This window comes from Melanostigma gelatinosum, assembly GCF_949748355.1.
Source record: "Melanostigma gelatinosum genome assembly, chromosome: 2".
NCBI classification, from domain to species: domain Eukaryota; kingdom Metazoa; phylum Chordata; class Actinopteri; order Perciformes; family Zoarcidae; genus Melanostigma; species Melanostigma gelatinosum.
In genome coordinates this window covers 16,416,321-16,436,975 of record NC_136635.1, presented here as the reverse complement: position 1 = coordinate 16,436,975, position 20,655 = coordinate 16,416,321, and the positions used below count along the sequence as shown (strand labels likewise).

Below are 20,655 nucleotides of genomic sequence, written 5' to 3'. Positions count from 1 at the left end.
TGGACTACAACTGAATCCTAGTGTTGGTCTGTTTCTGCTGGGTGTGTAAGTGGGTCGGCAAGTTGGTGGTGGTTATTTATAAGTCAACTTGTTTCGATTATTTTGTATCCAAACATGCTGACTCCAATATTGTGCAAGAAATGACCTCCCAAAAGTTACAGGTAATGTTACGTTGAATTTTTTTAGTCTTCTTTCGTCATGCCTGCCCAAAATGTGAAGCACAGTTTGATTACATGCATGGTGACTGCCTCTCCATCACCTTCCTCTCAGCCTTCGTCGGCTCACACATTCGCAAACGTATGCACTTTTGTTTTTATCTCTGTCTGTCTGTCTGTCTGACACACACTTCCTGTCTGTGTTTTCCTTTAGCGGCTCCTGACAGGTGGTCCTGCGGGGCCCATCTCTGTTGGCAGTCGGCTATATCTCCCACAAAAGCCTTTCCATCTGGGTCAAGTCAGAGATTAACAGGCCTCTAAGGAAGAGGAGAAGCACACACACACACACACACAAAATGCAAAGCAGTGGCAGCGCTGGTGTGTGCCAGTCATCTGTGCATCTGCGCATGTGTGTTTGACTGCTGGCTGTATTGTATGTGTGCATGGGTTGTGCATTTGTGGGTCTACATGTGCACTTACAGTTCTAATAAAAAGCAAGAGCCTGGAGCAACAACAGTCTCTTAACCGCTCAATTACACAAGATGGTAGACGGCAGTGGCTTGAATTAACAGAGCTGTATTGATGCTCCACAGTACAAACTGCTGATGAATAGTATCAGAAAATCTGCTGCTGGATTGTTGCCAATCACTGAATGAATCATCGTCATTTAATGAAAAGAAAAATGTAAGACGAATGCTCGGCTTGAATTCTATGTACTTTTGCTCTTGCTGTTGGCATCCTCAAGGATTTCAAGAGAATAAATGGAAATGAATATACCCTGTTTCTCAGAGTGCTTTTTAATTTGTGTTTAATAAAATCCTAATTCAAAAGCATAGTCTATAGAGGATTTGATTTTGCTCTTGTGGGGTCATATGATCAACATGAAAAGTTGAGTACACACTATGAGGGAGTTTAGGTGCTTTCCATTAAGTTATCATGGTAGAATGAGACAATGACAACAAAAGGAATGAAATTAATGAATGACAAAAAAAGGATTTTTGAATTGTGTGTTTATGCAAATAACCACTATAGATTATATCAAAGACTATAACAAAGTGAAAAGGTAAAATGTATAATTGCTGATGGCCTACACTGACTTCAGAGCAGTTTAAATCATTTTTGGGAAAAAATTGTCTGGAGCCTTGTATACCAGCTGCAACAACAAAAACATCTGTATCGGCCAATACGGATCATCAACTATCGACAATCAGTATTGTGAAAAAATCGTGATACCTTTTTGAGCAAAAGGGAATACCATCGCCCTATTTCTCCGTTTTCTCTTGTCATGTGCACCAATTCTAAAAAAAAAACAGACAGCCTAGTTTCATGAAAAATCCACCTTTCCAGTCGCAATATACTCCTTTAAGTTATTCATTATAATGATCTACATTGCGTCTGGTATTTTGGGAGATGAGTTGCTCTGATATCTCTGTACACCTTCACTTGTCAAAGGGATCAATGGCTTCAAGATTGTTTGTAGCTTTCCCGGACTACTTACTCTTACCAGTCTCACGGGAGCTCTTCCTTTATTCATCACGAACAATCAATTCATGGAAGATGAAAACAAACTTCAGCTCGAATATTATTTACACTTTCAGCTTTCATTTTCTCCTGTCAATGCGAGACAGGCAGTGAAAATCAATGTTGCGAATCACTGCTGCCCTATGACAGCTTCTTACTTTGTTTCTGTGTCTACCTTGAGAGATATCCCTCAGAAGCTAACTGTTCTTCTGAGACTGGCATGCTGGATGTGCAGTATGATGAAGCCTATAGTGCTCTCGGACGATGTTCATTCAACATAGCAAACATTGCTATACTCTCCGGTCTTCACATCGTGTCCTTCGCATGAAGATAAGTCGAGCAGCAGCAGTAACAGTAAGTAGTACATCTGCTGTGTTTTGTTTCTTATGCCGTTTCTGAAGCCAGCACTATAGGAACAAAGCATCACGCTCAGGTTCATGACCATTGCAGTTTGTTGTGAATTAGACGGTTATGGTATTATGCACAACTTTGGTAATATATTTTTCCGTCAGGGAACTGAACTGCAAATTAAACATATCCAAACTGTTTTTTATTCATGGAGGCTGCCGGCGTTGAAGAGAGAATAGATACGTTTCCCTTTCAGTTCAGTTCCACGTCGGAAAGGGTTGTCTGACGCTGTTGCTGCTGTGCTGGTCCTCCTGTCTGCTTGTCCAAATTGGAAAACGCGCCGACCACCACCTACTGTAGCAATCCACTGTGGGAGCATTATGATCAAAACCGCTTTCATTGTGCTTCTGTTTCCTATAAGCTATTCATGAATCGAATATTTATTTCTAGCCTCAGAGGGCATGATAGTGGTGGGTGTATAAACCACAGAACATCCCTTATGTTCACAAACATCCAAGCCAGATATATTTTCAAAATACTTCCTGATATCATGTACCTTGCGTCTAACTCCTCTGTTTACACCAAGAATTACGGTACATTCCACACTTTTGTTTGAATGAGATTTCTATTAAGTCACAAATGATTAAATTCACTTAAAGGGGTGAGAAGCGGAGAAGGACATCAAAATGATTTAGGATTAAGGATGAGTCCAACATTGTCTGTCTGGGGCCAAAACACAGGGGCCCAAAACAATAAGTTAAACCACTTATTGCTCAGAAACACACACGCACACAGGCACACACACGCACACACACACACACACACACACACACACACACACACACACACACCTACACACACCAATATGTTTGTTCTACAGAACCAGGAACAGAGGCTGCTAATGGGCTACTTTCATTCCTAATTACAGGATGAATTTGTCCATTTAGGCCTGTATGAAAAATGCTCAACTATTAGAGGGCAAAACTGGGTTGGACAGACGTACCGTCTCCGCCTTTGCTGGTCTGACAGACAGCCTTGTAATCAATCAATCATTTCATCATCAATCAATTAATGATTTAATAAATTGATTCACTCATTAATTGAATGCTAAAAAAAAATGGCACGAACAAACTGTCGTTTTGATTTTTCGTTGTTGTGGTGTCTGACCATAAATATTTACTCAAGCAGCATAGAGATCTCAGTTTCTTCATCACAATCAGTCAGTGTGCCATCTCTCTCTCTCTCTCGCTCTCTCTCTCTCTTCCTCCCTCTTTCATCAGCTGCATTCATATTTATGGCCTGGCAGGGTCACAGGCTGTCACAGAGAGCACCTCATAAAGCCTTTCACCGCTGTCCTGCCGGCCCTGCTGTAGTTATGTGATCGTAGTGGAACGTCTACGGTTATCATGTGTATGTGCTGTCAGTGATTTGTGTGCATCGTTAGGGAGATATTTGGAGATGTGGGGAGCATGTGTGTGTATATATAAACGTGTGCCGTGGTTGTTAAAACAAAGAGGGAAGCTGTTGCCCTCCTGACCATGCAGTGCAAGCTCTGTGATGTGTTATAAGCAGGCAACAGTGTGACGTGCTGAACAGACGGGCTCTGGACTCAGATTTATCCCCAGAACATCTCCAGCCATCCGCATGTCACTGAAATGGTCCTGTAAATCACACACGCTCCTTTTGTATCCGATATAAGATAAACAAGTGCACACACAGGCATTTGTCAAATGAAGCTGTCGTGGAAGTTCAACCAGGAGGGCCAAAACATAGCGCTACTCACAGATATGCCAAATATTTCTCCACAGCCAGTTAGTTATATCCACACTCTTCCTGAGTTTATTCCAGAATCAGTTACTAAATATCACTTTCTTTATATCTTTATATATTTCACGCACAAACAAACTAAATTCTTACAAACTAGTTTTGTGTATTTTTGCATTTGTTGGACAAATGTCAGAAAGGTGTTTACGGGGATGAACAGATATATAAATATGATGCCTGGAACACATGAAACTACCCTCCAACCATACAGAATGTAGCTCAAATTTCTATTTCAGTACAGTACTTGAGCAAATGTACTTCGTAACATTCCACCATTGGTTTATTAAATGTGATCTCATGGGAAGGAGTAGAATGTTAGTTATTTAAGGAGGGACAATATCCATTAATGAACATGAGCACTTGAGCCCATCATTTAAAAGTGCCAGATTTAGCCAGGCACATTTTCATCTGGCAGGTATAACCAGCGTGTGATGTCATGCATTTTAAGCTTTTTGCATGTCATTAAACGCAGTTCTCATTCGCAGTTCTCATTTTGTCCAACCCATCCGTCCCGACCTCCTCCTTACACACATTTTCTCGCTCTTTATACATCATCTGACTTCCAGAGCACTCGCTCTGAGCGTCTATTGCAGTGACATGAAATGACTCACGAAAAGCAAAAAATGTGTAATGATGACAACCCAAAATGACTTTAGACAGTTTGGTGAGACCAGGCTGGTATATGCTGAAGGAATCCGTAATAAATCATCTTGTTTGTCATTAAAAAGGGCAGATCACTCAATCATATATATCTCCCCATGCAGTGGTGTATAGTAACGAAGTAGAAATACTTCGTTACTGTACTTAAGTAGTTTTTTTGGGTATCTGTACTTTACTTTACTACTTATATTTCTGTTTACTTTTTACTTTTACTTCACTACATTTTGCAAAGAAAACTGATACTTTTACTCCGATACATTTCCCCTGAAACCTTCGTTACTCGCTACAAAATCAAATCTATCTTCAGAAACAAAATGAATCACGAGAGCAGCGTCGGGGACTGTGGTGGAACACAGACTGCAAGCCAGCAGGTTTGGTGAATCAGTGGTCCTAGCAGCAAGTTAAATCATTGGTTAATCACGTTAATGCGCAATTGCAAACAAGTGCTCTCAAAGCCGCGGTGTTTTGATTCCCAGTGATGCCCAGGATGCTACATGCTATAAGCTAGCGAGCGACTACATGAGTAGAATTCCACTCTACGATGACTGATTTCATGATGGAAGCAGAAATGGAAGCACCTGCTACTCCCGCAACAAACGACGGTGGTGACGAAGACCAACACCCGTGGATCGCTAGCGAGTTAGTGAGCTGAGGAAGTGTTGACAGTTGTGCAGCACTAGTTGGCTAACGTTAGCTATAGCTGTATACACGGATTGACAGGAGCCGCGAGAGCGCAGCATTCGGGGAATTCTTCGCAGCTGTGTGCAAGCTGTCTGTGACGCTGAACACACCTCTACCTGCCTCAGCGGCCTGTGAAAGGATATTTAGCATCGCAGGACGAGTCTTCACCCAAGAAGAGAGAGACTGAATTCTCGCAATTTTGAAAACCAACTTCTTTTGAAGATGAACAGGACATGTTTCAGTTTCAAGTAATGACTGTGTTGCTGCTTTAGTATTGATCATGTTTTGATATTTGAGTCATGTTGTGGATGATCAGATGGAGTTATGATGGTAGCAGTCGCCCAATTGCAGATTCAGCTTGAGCAAAACCTTTGTCTATTGTGTTTAAATCAGGCCCATAGGAGTTTACAAGGCAGGCGTCCTTTCTCTAAACACTGACCTGATGCATCAAGTGGATATGTTTTGCTGAACATAATATTATGCATTGGTCCTCTACATCCTCTAGTCTAATGAGCAGACTTATAAACGCACTGTTACAACTCCTTCATAGTGTCATATTGCTTTACGGAGAATTATGATGATAAGTTCATCGTAGATGCAAAAGTATACTTATGTACAATATATTATGTTGAACATTGTTGCTCCTGGATGGATCACAGCCAACCCAATTATGTTCAACACAGCTCCATGTCCTTGGTCATGGTGCCACAGAACTTAAAAGAATAAACTTCATCATTCTCACAATTCTGACCCTTTGCTTTTTTATTAACAGCATTTACTTGTACTTTTACTTTCAATGAACAGGTTATGATGTTCATTTAATGTTCAGGTTATGAGGTACATTTAATGTCAGAAAATTACTTTTGATACTTAAGTACTTTTGTACTTAAGTACAATAAATATCAGATACTTTAAGACTTTTACTCAAGTAGTATTCTAAGAGGTGACTTTTTACTTTTACTTGAGTAGTTTTCCAGTAAGGTATCTTTACTTTTACTCAAGTATGGCTTTTGAGTACTTTATACACCACTGCTTTTTCCCCATCATAGAAGTGCTCCTGTTAAGTTATTTAAAAAATATGAAATTACAAAGGTCACTCATTGATCTGATATAAAAAGGCAATTATGGGATTGTGAATGAATGACTTCATAACAATGCCAATCAAATCAATATATAGAATATATTGTGTGTTTGTATATCCAGTCTTTTGATGTTTTGAAGAAAAAAGAGTTTTTGTGCAAAACTCTAGTCTGTAAAACCGGTGTGTATTGTGGAAGTAATCCTTTAACACCAATTAACACTCACACCAATTTTGCTGTGTAGTAGGAAAGGGAAGCAGTACATGCAAAGAAAATGGTCCACCAGCTGCCACTGTTCTCTTATATACAATATGTGTTTTATTTGGTTTATACTCTAGTTATTTTTATTATCTTTCAGTGCTCTATTATTCTGTACAGATATGAGTTGTAAACATTCCACAACCTGTCTCTGCTTATTCTAATGTGTATGTCATAATACATACTTGAGAAAATAATTCATATTTCTCTCTTTCTGTCTTGACCACGCGCTCACGCAGTCGCGCACCGCGCGTGACTAAATGCCATGGCAACAGACGCGACCGAGGTTACTTAAGGCCTCAGAACTTTGTGATCGCTCACTCTGCACTTGGACCTGAGAGCCGTACTGTGGAGAGCCTACTCTTTGAGTTTCTAACTTCTTGAGAAAAGCTACTTGATACGAACCTTGTTGGAGAACTGAACTACTGTCGCTGAACAACAGAAGCACCTGAAAGACCTCCAGCCGTCTGACAGCAATGGCCCCGCAGCTTCCGCTGGACTGGACGTGGGACATCGACATCGCCGACCTTCCAGGTAAGATCACTTTGAGATTTATTTTAGCATTTTTCTGTTGATACGTCCCCTTAAATCCTTAAAAGTGTTGTCAGTTTTGAAATCAGTGAAACGTTTTGAGTTTAAAGGTGAACAGTTGACACTATATTATCAGGCCTGTTGGAAACAGACACGACTTAACGACGTTAAGTCACGACGTTAGTCGATCGTCGTGTAAAATGATTATTTAAAAACACTGTTATTTTGGTTATTTTAACATTAAAATGTATATTTCTGAAAATAGAACGTTTTCATACAATGCTAAATACATGCTTAAATTGGGCACCATGGTAACGTACGTTAAGACTTAACTACGTATCGTAATCGGACGTCATGACGTAATACGTAATCAAACCGGGACACACTGCGACGCTGAGTGGGTTTATTTTCACTGTTGAAACATGAGTTATTGTAGAAAAAACATCTGCTCCTTTTCCTTCATCGTATTGCATCAAATATTTCTTTGACATTGAACATTGAGATGCGCTTTGCTCGTTGTTGTGGTGTTTTATTTTGGAGGGACAAGAGAGCGATCTGTTAAGTAACTGTACGGGACTGCATCTGCGCGTGCTGCGTCCTGCACTATGTTTGATATTATTGTTAAAATATTAAAAGGCACAGCCTCTTGTGTGTTGGTGACACTTGTAGTGCAGTCACAGTTGGTTTATAGATGCCGTTTTTTCTAATTTAATCTTTGATTATTGCTCAATGTAATCCAGAAATATTTCATGTGTTGAGAAATCCTTACAGTTTAAATGTTTCCCTCTCAGACCTGAACGGCGTCCTACCAGAACTTCCTCCACCAGACCCTCCTGCACCAGAGCCGATCTTCGGGATCTTCATGCTCTTCCCCTTCGACGAGGGAGTGGAAGGTGAGTTCCAGGATGGTGATGATCAGCTCTTCCCTGCAGGTCAGTGGCCTTGGCACATTGCTGACGAGGAGGAGGGAGGCGTCAGGTATGTAGAAGAGGAAGAAGAGGAATCAGAAGATGACGACAGACAGTCCCCCTCATTCAGAAGATACTGGCAGCCGGCTGAAGAGGAAGAAGAGGAAGAAGAAGAGGAAGAGGATCGCACGGAGCAGGTAAGTCTGAAGAGGCAGAGGGACGGTGAAGACGACCAAGACGACGCAGCAGCCTCCACTTCAGGCATCGGCCCCTCCCCAAAGAAGAGCCGGATAGATGACGACACACAGTCCCCCTCACACAGAAGATACTGGCAGCCGGCTGAAGACAGTGACTCGGATTGAGACCGGCAGCCTGTTTCCTGCAGGATTGTAAAACCTTTGTGTCTGGCAGCACTGATAAAGCACCAGACAGCCTTCCCTTGCGTCTGGCGGGGTTGGCGATAGGTAGCATCCTGCAGCAGGGCTTTAAAATATCTCTTTCATGGATTTTCCTTTTAACTAATTGTTGATGCTTGGAGAAGATGCGACGGCTGCTTCGTGGTCCCTTTCCCGCTGGCCATCGTCTCTCCCTCCCTTTTGGTGTGGAGCATCCTGAAGAGGCTCCGCCCCCGGTCTTCCAGGGGTCAGAAGAGTCCACCAAGAGGACCAGGGAAGAGGATCGCACGGAGCAGGTAAGTGTGAAGAGGCAGAGGAACGGTGAGGACGACCAAGAGGACGCAGCACCCTCCACTCCAGGCATCGGCTCCCCCTCACACAGAAGATACTGGCAGTCGGCTGAAGACAGCGACTCAGATTGAGACCGACAGCCTGTTTGCTGCAGGATTGTGAAACCTTTGTGTCTGGTAGGACTGATAAAGCACCAGACAGCCTTCCCTTGCGTCTGGCGGGGTTGGCGATAGGTAGCATCCTGCAGCACGGCTTTTAAATATCTCTTCCATGGATTTTCCTTTTGAGTAATCGTTGATGCTCGATGCAGAAACTAGAGGTAAGTTATTCTGTTGTGTATTTTTATTCATAAAGTCTAGATGTCTTTACCAGACAAAGGTAAGTCAACACTTCATAACAACATTAACACAGTTAATTCACAGTTATTCAAAGATTGTTCATTTTACTCACTCTCTCTATTTATAGTTGGGTGAAGGTGGCTGAACCAGACAGCGCGATGGTAAAAATTACTAATGTTGAGAAAAAGTTTTTTACTCAGGTATCGATGGCTGTAACACAGGAGGCAACATCCAGGATCTCCTACAACAGAGAGGATGTGGTCACTCTGGACCACAGGACCAGATGAGAAGGATGGATGACCACAGGACCACCACAGGACCAGATGAGAAGGATGTCCCACTCCTGAAGCAGCTGAGAGTGGACGTCTTCCAAACCATCATCCCAGGAAGACCCAGACCCACCACAGACCACTGAACCACTCTCAGCATGATATTTCTAATGTAATTCAAAATGTATAACAAATGTATAACAATTAACATACAATAAATATCGTTCAACTAATAATTGAATGTCTTTTTGATTTTCATTTGACTCAAAGGCATTACTGTTGGTACTGTTAAGTATTGATGATCATAACATTACATGTTGATATCAATAAAATGGTGAAAGCTTTAGATTACGGCCGGCAACGTGCAGCATTATTCTTCCCAATTTAATTCAAACCTAACCAGAAATAATTGAAATCTTAATAACGTATAACGTAATGATACATACTTGCAGCTGCAAGGGAACAAGATGTGACGTTAATGAATAAGGGGGAAACAATGTGGGAACTTAATGAATTATTATCACTTTTTATAACACTGCTGTAGTTTATTTAAAAATGATCAAATAGAATTGACCAACACTGGAGAGCCACAGATGATAACAAAATAAGGAACTACAAATAACTTCAGTGGTGTATAGTAACGAAGTAGAAATACTTCGTTACTGTACTTAAGTAGTTTTTTTGGGTATCTGTACTTTACTTTACTACTTATATTTCTGTTTACTTTTTACTTTTACTTCACTACATTTTGCAAAGAAAACTGATACTTTTACTCCGATACATTTCCCCTGAAACCTTCGTTACTCGCTACAAAATCAAATCTATCTTCAGAAACAAAATGAATCACGAGAGCAGCGTCGGGGACTGTGGTGGAACACAGACTGCAAGCAAGCAGGTTTGGTGAATCAGTGTTCCGAGCAGCAAGTTAAATCATTGGTTCATCACGTTAATGCGCAATTGCAAACAAGTGCTCTCAAAGCCGCAGTGTGTTGATTCCCAGTGATGCCCAGGATGCTACATGCTATAAGCTAGCGAGCGACTACATGAGTAGCATTCCACTCTATGATGACTGATTTCATGACGGAAGCAGAAATGGAAGCACCTGCTACTCCCGCAACAAACGACGGTGGTGACGAAGACCAACACCCGTGGATCGCTAGCGAGTTAGTGAGCTGAGGAAGTGTTGACAGTTGTGCAGCACTAGTTGGCTAACGTTAGCTATAGCTGTATACACGGATTGACAGGAGCCGCGAGAGCGCAGCATTCGGGGAATTCTTCGCAGCTGTGTGCAAGCTGTCTGTGACGCTGAACACACCTCTACCTGCCTCAGCGGCCTGTGAAAGGATATTTAGCATCGCAGGACGAGTCTTCACCCAAGAAGAGAGAGACTGAATTCTCGCAATTTTGAAAACCAACTTCTTTTGAAGATGAACAGGACATGTTTCAGTTTCAAGTAATGACTGTGTTGCTGCTTTAGTATTGATCATGTTTTGATATTTGAGTCATGTTGTGGATGATCAGATGGAGTTATGATGGTAGCAGTCGCCCAATTGCAGATTCAGCTTGAGCAAAACCTTTGTCTATTGTGTTTAAATCAGGCCCATAGGAGTTTACAAGGCAGGCGTCCTTTCTCTAAACACTGACCTGATGCATCAAGTGGATATGTTTTGCTGAACATAATATTATGCATTGGTCCTCTACATCCTCTAGTCTAATGAGCAGACTTATAAACGCACTGTTACAACTCCTTCATAGTGTCATATTGCTTTACGGAGAATTATGATGATAAGTTCATAGTAGATGCAAAAGTATACTTATGTACAATATATTATGTTGAACATTGTTGCTCCTGGATGGATCACAGCCAACCCAATTATGTTCAACACAGCTCCATGTCCTTGGTCATGGTGCCACAGCACTTAAAAGAATAAACTTCATCATTCTCACAATTCTGACCCTTTGCTTTTTTATTAACAGCATTTACTTGTACTTTTACTTTCAATGAACAGGTTATGATGTTCATTTAATGTTCAGGTTATGAGGTACATTTAATGTCAGAAAATTACTTTTGATACTTAAGTACTTTTGTACTTAAGTACAATAAATATCAGATACTTTAAGACTTTTACTCAAGTAGTATTCTAAGAGGTGACTTTTTACTTTTACTTGAGTAGTTTTCCAGTAAGGTATCTTTACTTTTACTCAAGTATGGCTTTTGAGTACTTTATACACCACTGTCCCCATGTTTCTTTCTTAAGATGTGAGTTCCACTGTGAGATCCAGGCACTATTTTGGGATGCCTCACATTTGAAGCAAAATTGTTTGCCTGTGAGGATACCTCTTTGCCTCAGGGTTGCCTTGGTGACTGTACGAGCTGGCGCCTGACAAACGCTGCAGCAGTGTTGGGGTGGCAACACATTCCAAAGCTACAAAACACCGTTGTGTATGCCTACTTAGATGATATATACGGTATTCTTAAAAATGCTGTATTCTAGCAAACACTTGTAAAAGATTGGATTGTTATTAGACTGGCAAGGCATATGCATTTGTTACTTACTGCCTTTTTAGTGATTAAATGTGCATGATTGTGCTTACGTACATAAGGGTTTAACAGTTTTAACAAAGATTGATTTGCTTATTTGGCTCACATTGAGAGAGTCTATTAGAAATAATGAAATCTGCTTGCTGTAAAATGTCCTAAATGTCCCCGTTGGTAGCTACGGGCCTGTAAGTACAGCATGTGCATGTTTATGTATCCAGCAGGAGGTAACATTGATAAATGGCGTGAGAAATATGGGGGTGACAGAACATGATGACAGCCTCTAATCTTTGAAGATCCAACATGGATGATTGTTTTGAGGTTCCCAGGCATGTACGAGCAGGCAGCAGAGGGATGAGCATATCCCTCGGATCAGGCCAGAAGCACTCTCCGGGTCCAACCTGTCACTCACATCTTCTGATGTGGGTGAATGCTCTGTGTTGGTGCTTCTGGAACTTAGAGCAGGTTTTGATACTGTAGATCACAGCATCCTTCTGAAAGGCTTAGGCCTTGATAAGATGACAGACATTGTTTTATATGTAATGTATGTATGTGTATATGTATGTGGATATAGCCATGACTTGCGCAGCTCCAGTGCGTGGCAGAGGACAGACAAACAGTAATTACTTTGCTTTACTTTCGTTTTACTGCATTGCACCTTTAAAAAACAAAGTAAAAAATTGATTTACAATAAAACTTGATGAAAGTTATTTAATAGTTACAATAAATGCTGTAAGAAAAAAAGCCACGTGAAAAAAGAGTCTTAAGAATACATTTAAAGAAGGTAGTGAGTTTGCCAGAATTCTAACACATTATCACATTAGCCTTGAAAATCATAATACCTTTAGAAGTAGCCCATAAGACTTGACTGCACACTTTACTATTTGGTGTCATTTAAGCTCATTGAGACTGAGAAGCTCTGGCTGTTTTGCACACTTGTCTGACTGCCTAGACTGGATGGCTTTTTACAGGTAAACCCAGATAAAACCAAGGTCCTTGTCATTGCTTCAGATAGCATAGCGTCCAAGGTTGCTCAGTGTATTGGGTCCCTCTCCTCCGCTGTTCAGTCTAATCTTGGAAATCTCTGCGTTATATTTGATTAGACTATTAACGTTACAGTATATCCAGCAGAAAAGGTGAACTGCAGTAAATGAGCTGCAGCCTGTAAAGGCCCGCCATTGCTGCTGCACACAATGCTGGTTGCTTCTTTAATCAAAGTTTGTTCATATTGAATGTGTTGTGTGTCCAAATTGCACTATTTCAACACTGCTCATCCTCAGTTTCACAGAAATACACCTGCCAAGTGTGATGATCGGTTCTCGAGATATGCGAAGGACGCACCCACATACAGACTCGGGCCTGTCGTATCACCACCTGAGCTATCGGGCTGATGATTCACACTCTTTATTTTGACTTCCCTTCAAGTTCAAGATTCATTTGAGCTTCTGGTTTTCAAAAATAGATCCCTGCATGGCCAGGCACGTGTGTATATCTCTGACCTGCTCCATCCTTGTATCACCGAAGTGATGGATCTGACACTGTGGGACGCTCTTCTTATAGACACGCAATGTGCGGCCCCTGCTGATGCCTTCAAACTGCAGCTGTAAACTGACCGTTGTCTCAGCTCCTTAAGGTCTTTTGTTGCTAATGTTTCAGTGTTTGTTAAAAAACAAGACCATAAAAACTGTAAAAATAAACAATGCTACTCTTTTGGAGCACTTTGTGACCTTGCTCTCCGAGAGATGCTACACTAAATAAAGTTTTCCATGTATACTGGACTTGTTTTGGCCAGCAGTTCTCAGTTCAATAAGTGCTGGTCATGACTACGGCAATAATTAAAGTATTCTCAAGGAGTCCGTGGTGTTATGAGAGCTGAAAACAGGTTGAAACACTCTTGGGAACGTACAACATAATCTCATTTCCATTGATAATACTGAACAAAAGAGGCCAGCACTGAAAAGAGATTTCCCCAGCAGAGATGCAGTTTTAATATTCTCGGGGCGTGCGGTATAGGTCGAGCATGAACTTGCCATGAACTTGAATTCATTTTCTGACTGTAACGCAAAGCAAAATGAAACACCCTCTAGGGTTATGAAGAAATATTTCCTCTGCTTGTTCCACAAGCTCTACTCAGCTGGTAGGTCTTCAGAGACATGCATACATTCACATGGTCTGTAATCTTCCAAAGTTAACTGATCAAAACAATACTGTAAATAAGAAATGCTCTGTAAACAGTGTGTTCTTATTATCCTAACAAGGTCAAAGTCAGACTAAGTATAATGAAGGTGAGACCTTAATGAAACTATAATTAGATTTTTCACTGCATTTTGCAAAACATCCACATGACATCTGGTCACATGTTAACGCTTTCAAAGCAGAACAATAACAAAGCACGAGAGGAAAAGTCTGTAGGATTCATCCTCGTGAAACAATGAATGTCTGTACCAAATGTCATGGCAAACCTCGCAGTAGTTGCTGAGATATTTCAGTCTGGAACAAAGTGGTGGATTCACTGGCAGACTGTAATACGTAAATATAAAAAAAGTATGATAGCCTGGCTAAAACGTGCAGCTCAAAATATGTTTTTTGCAAACATTTGCATATTGAGTAAACCCCAGTAGCAATGTAACAGAAAGCAGAAACAACAGCATATTTAACAGCGTTTGTCTCTATGTTCCATAAACAACACTATAGTTCCTTTGGCCATTGGAATAGTTTGATCAAAAACACTGTCCCTTTGCGAATAAGCTCAACAATCGCAGTCCATGCAAACAAAGTCAGTAGTGCAGACGAGCACTGTCTGACATCAAGAGCACGGTTCAGCTTCACAGCCCTGCTCAAAACACGAAAGGACAGCTTGCACTCACATCCCTGTGGAAACATGAATGTGAAGTAGCTGCTCGTGTTAGTCTCTCTCACTGCCTGGCACCAAGTGCAGTGACCGTTTCACCTCAAGACTGCTGTGCCTCTCCATTATTTAAATCTCTCCACGCTACACTTCAGTCCAGAGAGGTATCGGGTCAGTCCAGTGTACGCATCGCTTTCTTTTTCTGAATGAAACAGCCAATATATACGAACTAAACTGGGTATATATTCTTAAAGGAATAGTTTAGAGTTAGAAAGATCAAATACCCTCAATTCTGAGAATTACTAGAACTAGAGCTAGAATAGGTTGTGTTTGAAATCACGATTAACTAGTGGTGCAACGGATCATAAAACTCACGGTTTGGATCATCGTATCACTGATCAGAGTCACGGATCGGATGAAAGATCGAATCAGCACAAAAGAAAAAAGGAAGCAAATATAACTTTTTTGCCACCTATACCAATTTCTGATTGTTGATGATCCATATTGGCAGAACCAGATCCCTTTGTTGTTTTGATTATACAGCTGGTCTACAAGGCTCCAGACTATTGTTGTTGCCCACCGTCCATAATAAACATTTCAACCGCACTCTGAAGTCAGTTTAACCATCAACAATTCCAAATGTTCGATTTTATTTTGTTATTGTCATTTATAGGTTTTTTTTCTTCATAACAACAATGATGTATTATAAGCTGCTTCGAGCTAGCTACCTTTGCCCAATACTCATTTTCACTGAACAGAACCTGAATGCATCATAATGTAAGTAAACGTAACTTTAATTTGCGGTGCTGCTAACCTCACTAGCTCTTCTCCTGTCAATTTAAACACGGATTACATTATCAGATCGGCGACTAAAAAAGTCTGATTGCCAAAGTCCTGATCTCATATTTTACTGAATATTGGCGGATAATGATGGTCAGTAAAACTATATTTCACACTTCCGCGCCGAACCGTGAGAGGGGATCCGTACGGATCGACAGTGGTCCGTTACACCACTAACTGTATGGTACACTGCATTTAGCCTCTGCCATTTCATTTGATTGTAAAATGTACTTTATAATGGTCGCATTTCATAGATTCAAAAATGGCAGCTCGAGTTGAGCTCCAAACTCTCTTGAGTTTGCGTACAGATGAAATAGAAGAGATGCAACATGTTACAAGTTAATTCAGTGTTGTTGGTATGGTATGTGTATTTTTGAACAGAACCAATGAAAATGTTTCCCCCTGCTTCCAGTCTTAATGCTAAGCTAAGGTAATTGCCTCTTGATACTATCTCCTCGTACACTGCTCGGCTTGAGAGGGAACAAATTGTACAAAAGCAAAGAAAATCAAGAAGATGATGTTCTGCTACGGCTGGTAAGAGCTGCATTGGAGTTGCAGATGTTCAAATATAATTAACTGTAACTTAAACACGTTTAGAGGTATGTAGAGACATTTGCTGTGTGCACTGTACACACTTGCACTTCAATGTAGTAATCTCAAATAGTTTCATTGAATTAAATGTCTGTTAAGTCAGTGTATCGCCAAAGGATGTAAGACGATGGTGATGGAGCCTATGGGCCACTGATGAAATACTCTACACTGCAGACCATCTCTGTCCCGGCAGGGCAAACAAGGACTTAATGCCCTCTAACTGCCCTGTCTTTCTGCCATGTCTTTCTGTCTCTCTCTAAACACATAATCCATCACAGTCACAAACAGCAGCAGACTGCAGGTAGTCGTGTCTTTCTTCTGCCTCAGAGTGATATGGGGTAAACCTGCCACGGCATTAACGAAGCACACTCGACTGGCTCGGAAACTACAAGATAAGGTCGAAGAGTAGGATTTCCTCCAAACATGGACACAGTGTATTTTCTCATTCCATAGAGAAAAATATAGCAATTTATCTTTGATGTGGAGTTTACAAGGAAAGTTTGGGGGATTTCATATTCAACACATCTTCTCTCCCCACAATAGTGCACCTGTTTTTCCCACTCTGGCATGAAAGCATCCAGTCTCCAACCATCAAAACATTGCACTCAGTGTCATATGCTGACTGCAATGTGTCAAAACCAAAATCATATCTCGCATTTTTTATTTACAACTCATATCAGTATAACAGAAATCTCAGAGTGTTGTGGACACTTTTGAATATATTAAAATACTGACAGTATTTATTTCGATATTTTATCCCAATTGTTTTAGAACTGCAACTGAAGATTATTGTTGTTATTTGATGAATCAGTTAATCATTCTGTCTATAAAATGGCATCAAACAATAAAACATGCCCATCCAAACATAAGGAAATAGAAAATAATAGAAATCCCACTCTTACACCTGTCCTTTCACTATGAAGATACAGCTAGTAGCAGGTTAGCTTAGCTTAGCATAAGGACTGGAGTCTTGTCGTTTCTGTAAAGTTCTGTAACCTTTGGACAGATTCAGGCTCGCTGTTTTCTCCCTGTTTCCAGTCATTTTGCTAAGCTAACTGGCGGGCTCTAAATCCGCTGTGATGTAATGGACAGATAGGAGAGTGGTATCAATATTCTTATCTAACTCTGTGCAAGGAAGCGAATGGACATAATACAAAAAGCAAAATCCTCTGTCAACTGACTAGTTGAGTAATTAACTTATTCTGTTAGCACTACATTTGTTAATAGAGTAAACTCCTAAACTGCCCAGATGGTAGGACTAGCCCCTAGACCTTGTTTTTATCATTCAATACTTTGATCTTGAATAAGTCAGCAAAGAAAACCAAGTCTGTAACGCACATGCTTAAACGGTTTGGAGAAACTCCAGCTATTACAAATCACGATGCAGAGCATGGCCTCCCACAGTTGGCTGGTGGGTTGGTGCAGGATTGCCAGGCCTGAAAGCATCCAGCCGGTGTATTAGTCACCTGCCTGTCAGTGCTGGGTCCAGGCCAGATATGGAGAAGCTTGACTGTCAGCACTGAACATTACATGCTACAGTCACAAAAACCACACCAGATATTACCTTTTAGACCCCTCTTCAGAAAGGAAGCAGTGGCTACCGACTGACATCTCTATATACTAGCAGGCACACACTATTCTGGTAAATTACTCATGCTTTTTAAAGAAAGAGAGGTAAGCGGATTTAACTATTTTACAGTGCACACTGTGTGACCAATTTCTGCTCACACCTCCAATGATAGGATCTTTCCTTTGATCCACAAGAGCAGAAATGATTCCGATCCCTTTCTCTGTTGTAACATCACACAAAGGCAAAGACGGGGAGGGGGAGGGGAATATAACTGTGAAGGGATGCAGAAATGTGTAGCAGGCAAGCAAGGTGATAAAACTAAAGGGAGCGAGACAAGTGAGATGCAGTGAGAGGGGAGGGGTACAACCATGATGTGGCGAAGCAGTAGAAATAAGATGAGATTATTTATGGCATTAAGAGAGCATGAAATAGAATCAGGAAGGGGCTTGTTTGTGCTGCACCCACATCCTGATCTTTAAAGGACAAAAAGACTGACAGGATATGCAGTCAGAGAGAGATCATCTTCAGTCACAAGGAAACCACATTTGCCCCTCTATCTCTCTTTGTAGTTCAAAGGAGGGGAAAAGTATGATTTATGTAATTTATGTAATTAAAGGTTTTCTGGCGATATTGTGGCAGAAAAATGACTCTGGAAATGTTGGAGAGAAATGGAGAGAAACATTTCCCCACTCAGACGTAAAGCAACAGAGCAAGATTTTGTTATCTGGTTATTATCAAAAGTAAAAAGCCTTCACTTTCACTCAGCAAATTTAACATGACAGTTTCTTATGACTTTTCTGACGAAAGCACTCTTAAATTAAAAAGAGGTTTCTTAAGCTAGTTGAGAGAGTAGATCCTAGATGTCTGCAAAGCAGAGACGGAGCTGAACAGACATCGTCAGAGACATGTCTGATGAAAATACACAAGCTGAAGCAACATGTATGATTCAAAATAGGCTATTATTTGCATTTGATTTGACCATTTGACAGGATGTTACAATACGTTTTTGGCGTTCTTGTTTTTTTATCAGGTGTACAAACAACAACAGCGGTCACTTTCCATACAGCTTCACTGTCTTAATTGTCAATTTCGTACTGAGTTATTAATGGTATGTGATTTACAGCAGCAGCCGGTATAGGGAGGAGTTGAATATAATATCTAAACTGTCAGTGAGCAAAAACAATAATGCATATATATACATGATACAGATAATGGTCTTTGGTCAATTTCACCTGTTAATTGGCACTGCATACCTTCAGGAATTTGAGGGAGTATGAGGGCGTAGCAAAATAATTGTGTGTTATTGCTCACACCCAGCGAACAAACGTTTTTACTCAGAGAGAGAGAGAGAGAGAGAGAGAGAGAGAGATAGAGAGAGAGAGAGAGAGAGAGAGAGAGAGAGAGAGAGAGAGAGAGAGAGAGAGAGAGAGAGAGAATCTATATATATATATATATATTAAATATATGCAAACAAAAAGAAAACCAAACCAAAGCAGGAAAGAAATGATGTCTGCTCGTAGAGGAGAAACATCTGTCAATCATGTAGAAAGGAGAATTTAGCACCACATTGCATACAAATCAGTGCCAGCTTCTTTGTTATTTTCAGCCATGATAAATTAAAAAAGAGGCTTAACATCAGATGTCCGATCAAAAGCAAGTGGTGGGCTAAAGCTACACGGTAAACCATATTCTGAATTAGTAACACAGTTCAACGGTTTTTCATCTGTGCAAGCACTGAGAAGAAAAGTGTAAACTGCGAAGACTTGGAGCTGACTTTGCTCTTGTAGTTTCCAGTCCAGCGGCTGTGAAAACATACAACACTGGAGCTGTGATCCAGGGATTTTAACACAACCTGAACATGCCACAACTTTGAAACCGTGTTCACAGAGATTTACAGTTTCTATGGCTGCTAAAGTGTGACCAAGGTTGTGTTTAAGACATCTTTAGCACTCTGTCACATTGTATCAATAAACTGAGATGACAACTTCAGGTCTATTTATAGGCTTAGAGATACTGTATTAAATCAATGATTCATTTTAAAAAGTAAGTAATGATTGTAATGCATGTGTTTGCTACAGCATAGCAGGGTATCAAATACAGCAGGTAAAATGTCTTATCAGTGTCGTGATTTGTATGCTGGTGTAGTGTGTAAACTAATATATACAGTATGTGGTGATTGTAACAGAAAAGAAACAAAGTATCTGTTTCAGTGTGTAAATATGTGTCCCGTCACATCTCCTCTCTTGAGTATCTTGAGTGTGGGCGTTCAAAGGACACTCACCACAAGAGAGAGCGGCCTCTTCCATGACACCACTCCAATCAGTCCAGAGAGCAGCACCTGGGAGAGAAGACCCAACAACAGATGCTGTAAGAGGTGATTGATACAGACAAGTATACGAAAAAACAAAGATGGATATGTCTGACGAGAAATTCCTATCAATAATGATAGCATTGCAATCAACAAGATAATTACGGAGATCTTGGAAATGAGTTTGATGGTGCAAGAACAATGAGCAGTCAGGTGATCTTACAGGTTCCATATATTTTATGCTAGCAGCTCGGGATGCTAATGTCGGTCCACCAGATTGGTCTGAATCGATTGCCATTCAGTTTGGTATCATGACATTCACCATTCCCAGAAAATGTGCGCTACTGACTTTGGTGATTCCCTGATTTTTCATCTCGCAGCATCTGGTCAAAATGACGCTTTGCCCAACACTGGACCGTTCCCATCACCCATAGCTGAACTTTGTCTTTACTGGTAATTAGCAACGGTTAGCATGCTAACACAATAAACTAAGATTGTTGAACACAGTCAACAATGTTAACTTCTGCATATTAGCATTGTCAGTGTAAGCATTTGGTATGCTACGTTAGCATGCCACGCACAATTCACCGCAGTACTATGCATGGCTGGAGTGTGCAAGAAGGTGCCCACACAGGACGCATTGGCGCACAGCCATCGGAGAATAAATCAGGCACTAGACTTTCTTTCTCTAATGAAGAGAG

General features: G+C 40.8%; 2 protein-coding genes across 2 annotated transcripts in view; one reads left to right on the top strand and one right to left on the bottom strand.

Moving 5' to 3' along the window:
* Positions 1–20,655, bottom strand: part of fam189a1 (family with sequence similarity 189 member A1) — a gene marked incomplete at both ends in the record, with an annotated part of 81,378 nt that overhangs the window by 28,442 nt on the left and 32,281 nt on the right. The window contains one exon of the mRNA XM_079284131.1: positions 19,928–19,984. Within this exon, the coding sequence (XP_079140257.1) occupies positions 19,928–19,984 (57 nt within the window). The remainder of the gene's footprint in view (positions 1–19,927; positions 19,985–20,655) is intronic.
* On the top strand, positions 7,439–8,327 carry LOC306791002 (uncharacterized protein; the record flags this gene model as incomplete). Its single annotated transcript, XM_079287590.1, has 2 exons — positions 7,439–7,454; positions 7,849–8,327. The coding sequence occupies exon 2, from the start codon at positions 7,920–7,922 to the stop codon at positions 8,325–8,327; it is 408 nt and encodes a 135-aa protein (XP_079143716.1). The 5' UTR covers positions 7,439–7,454; positions 7,849–7,919.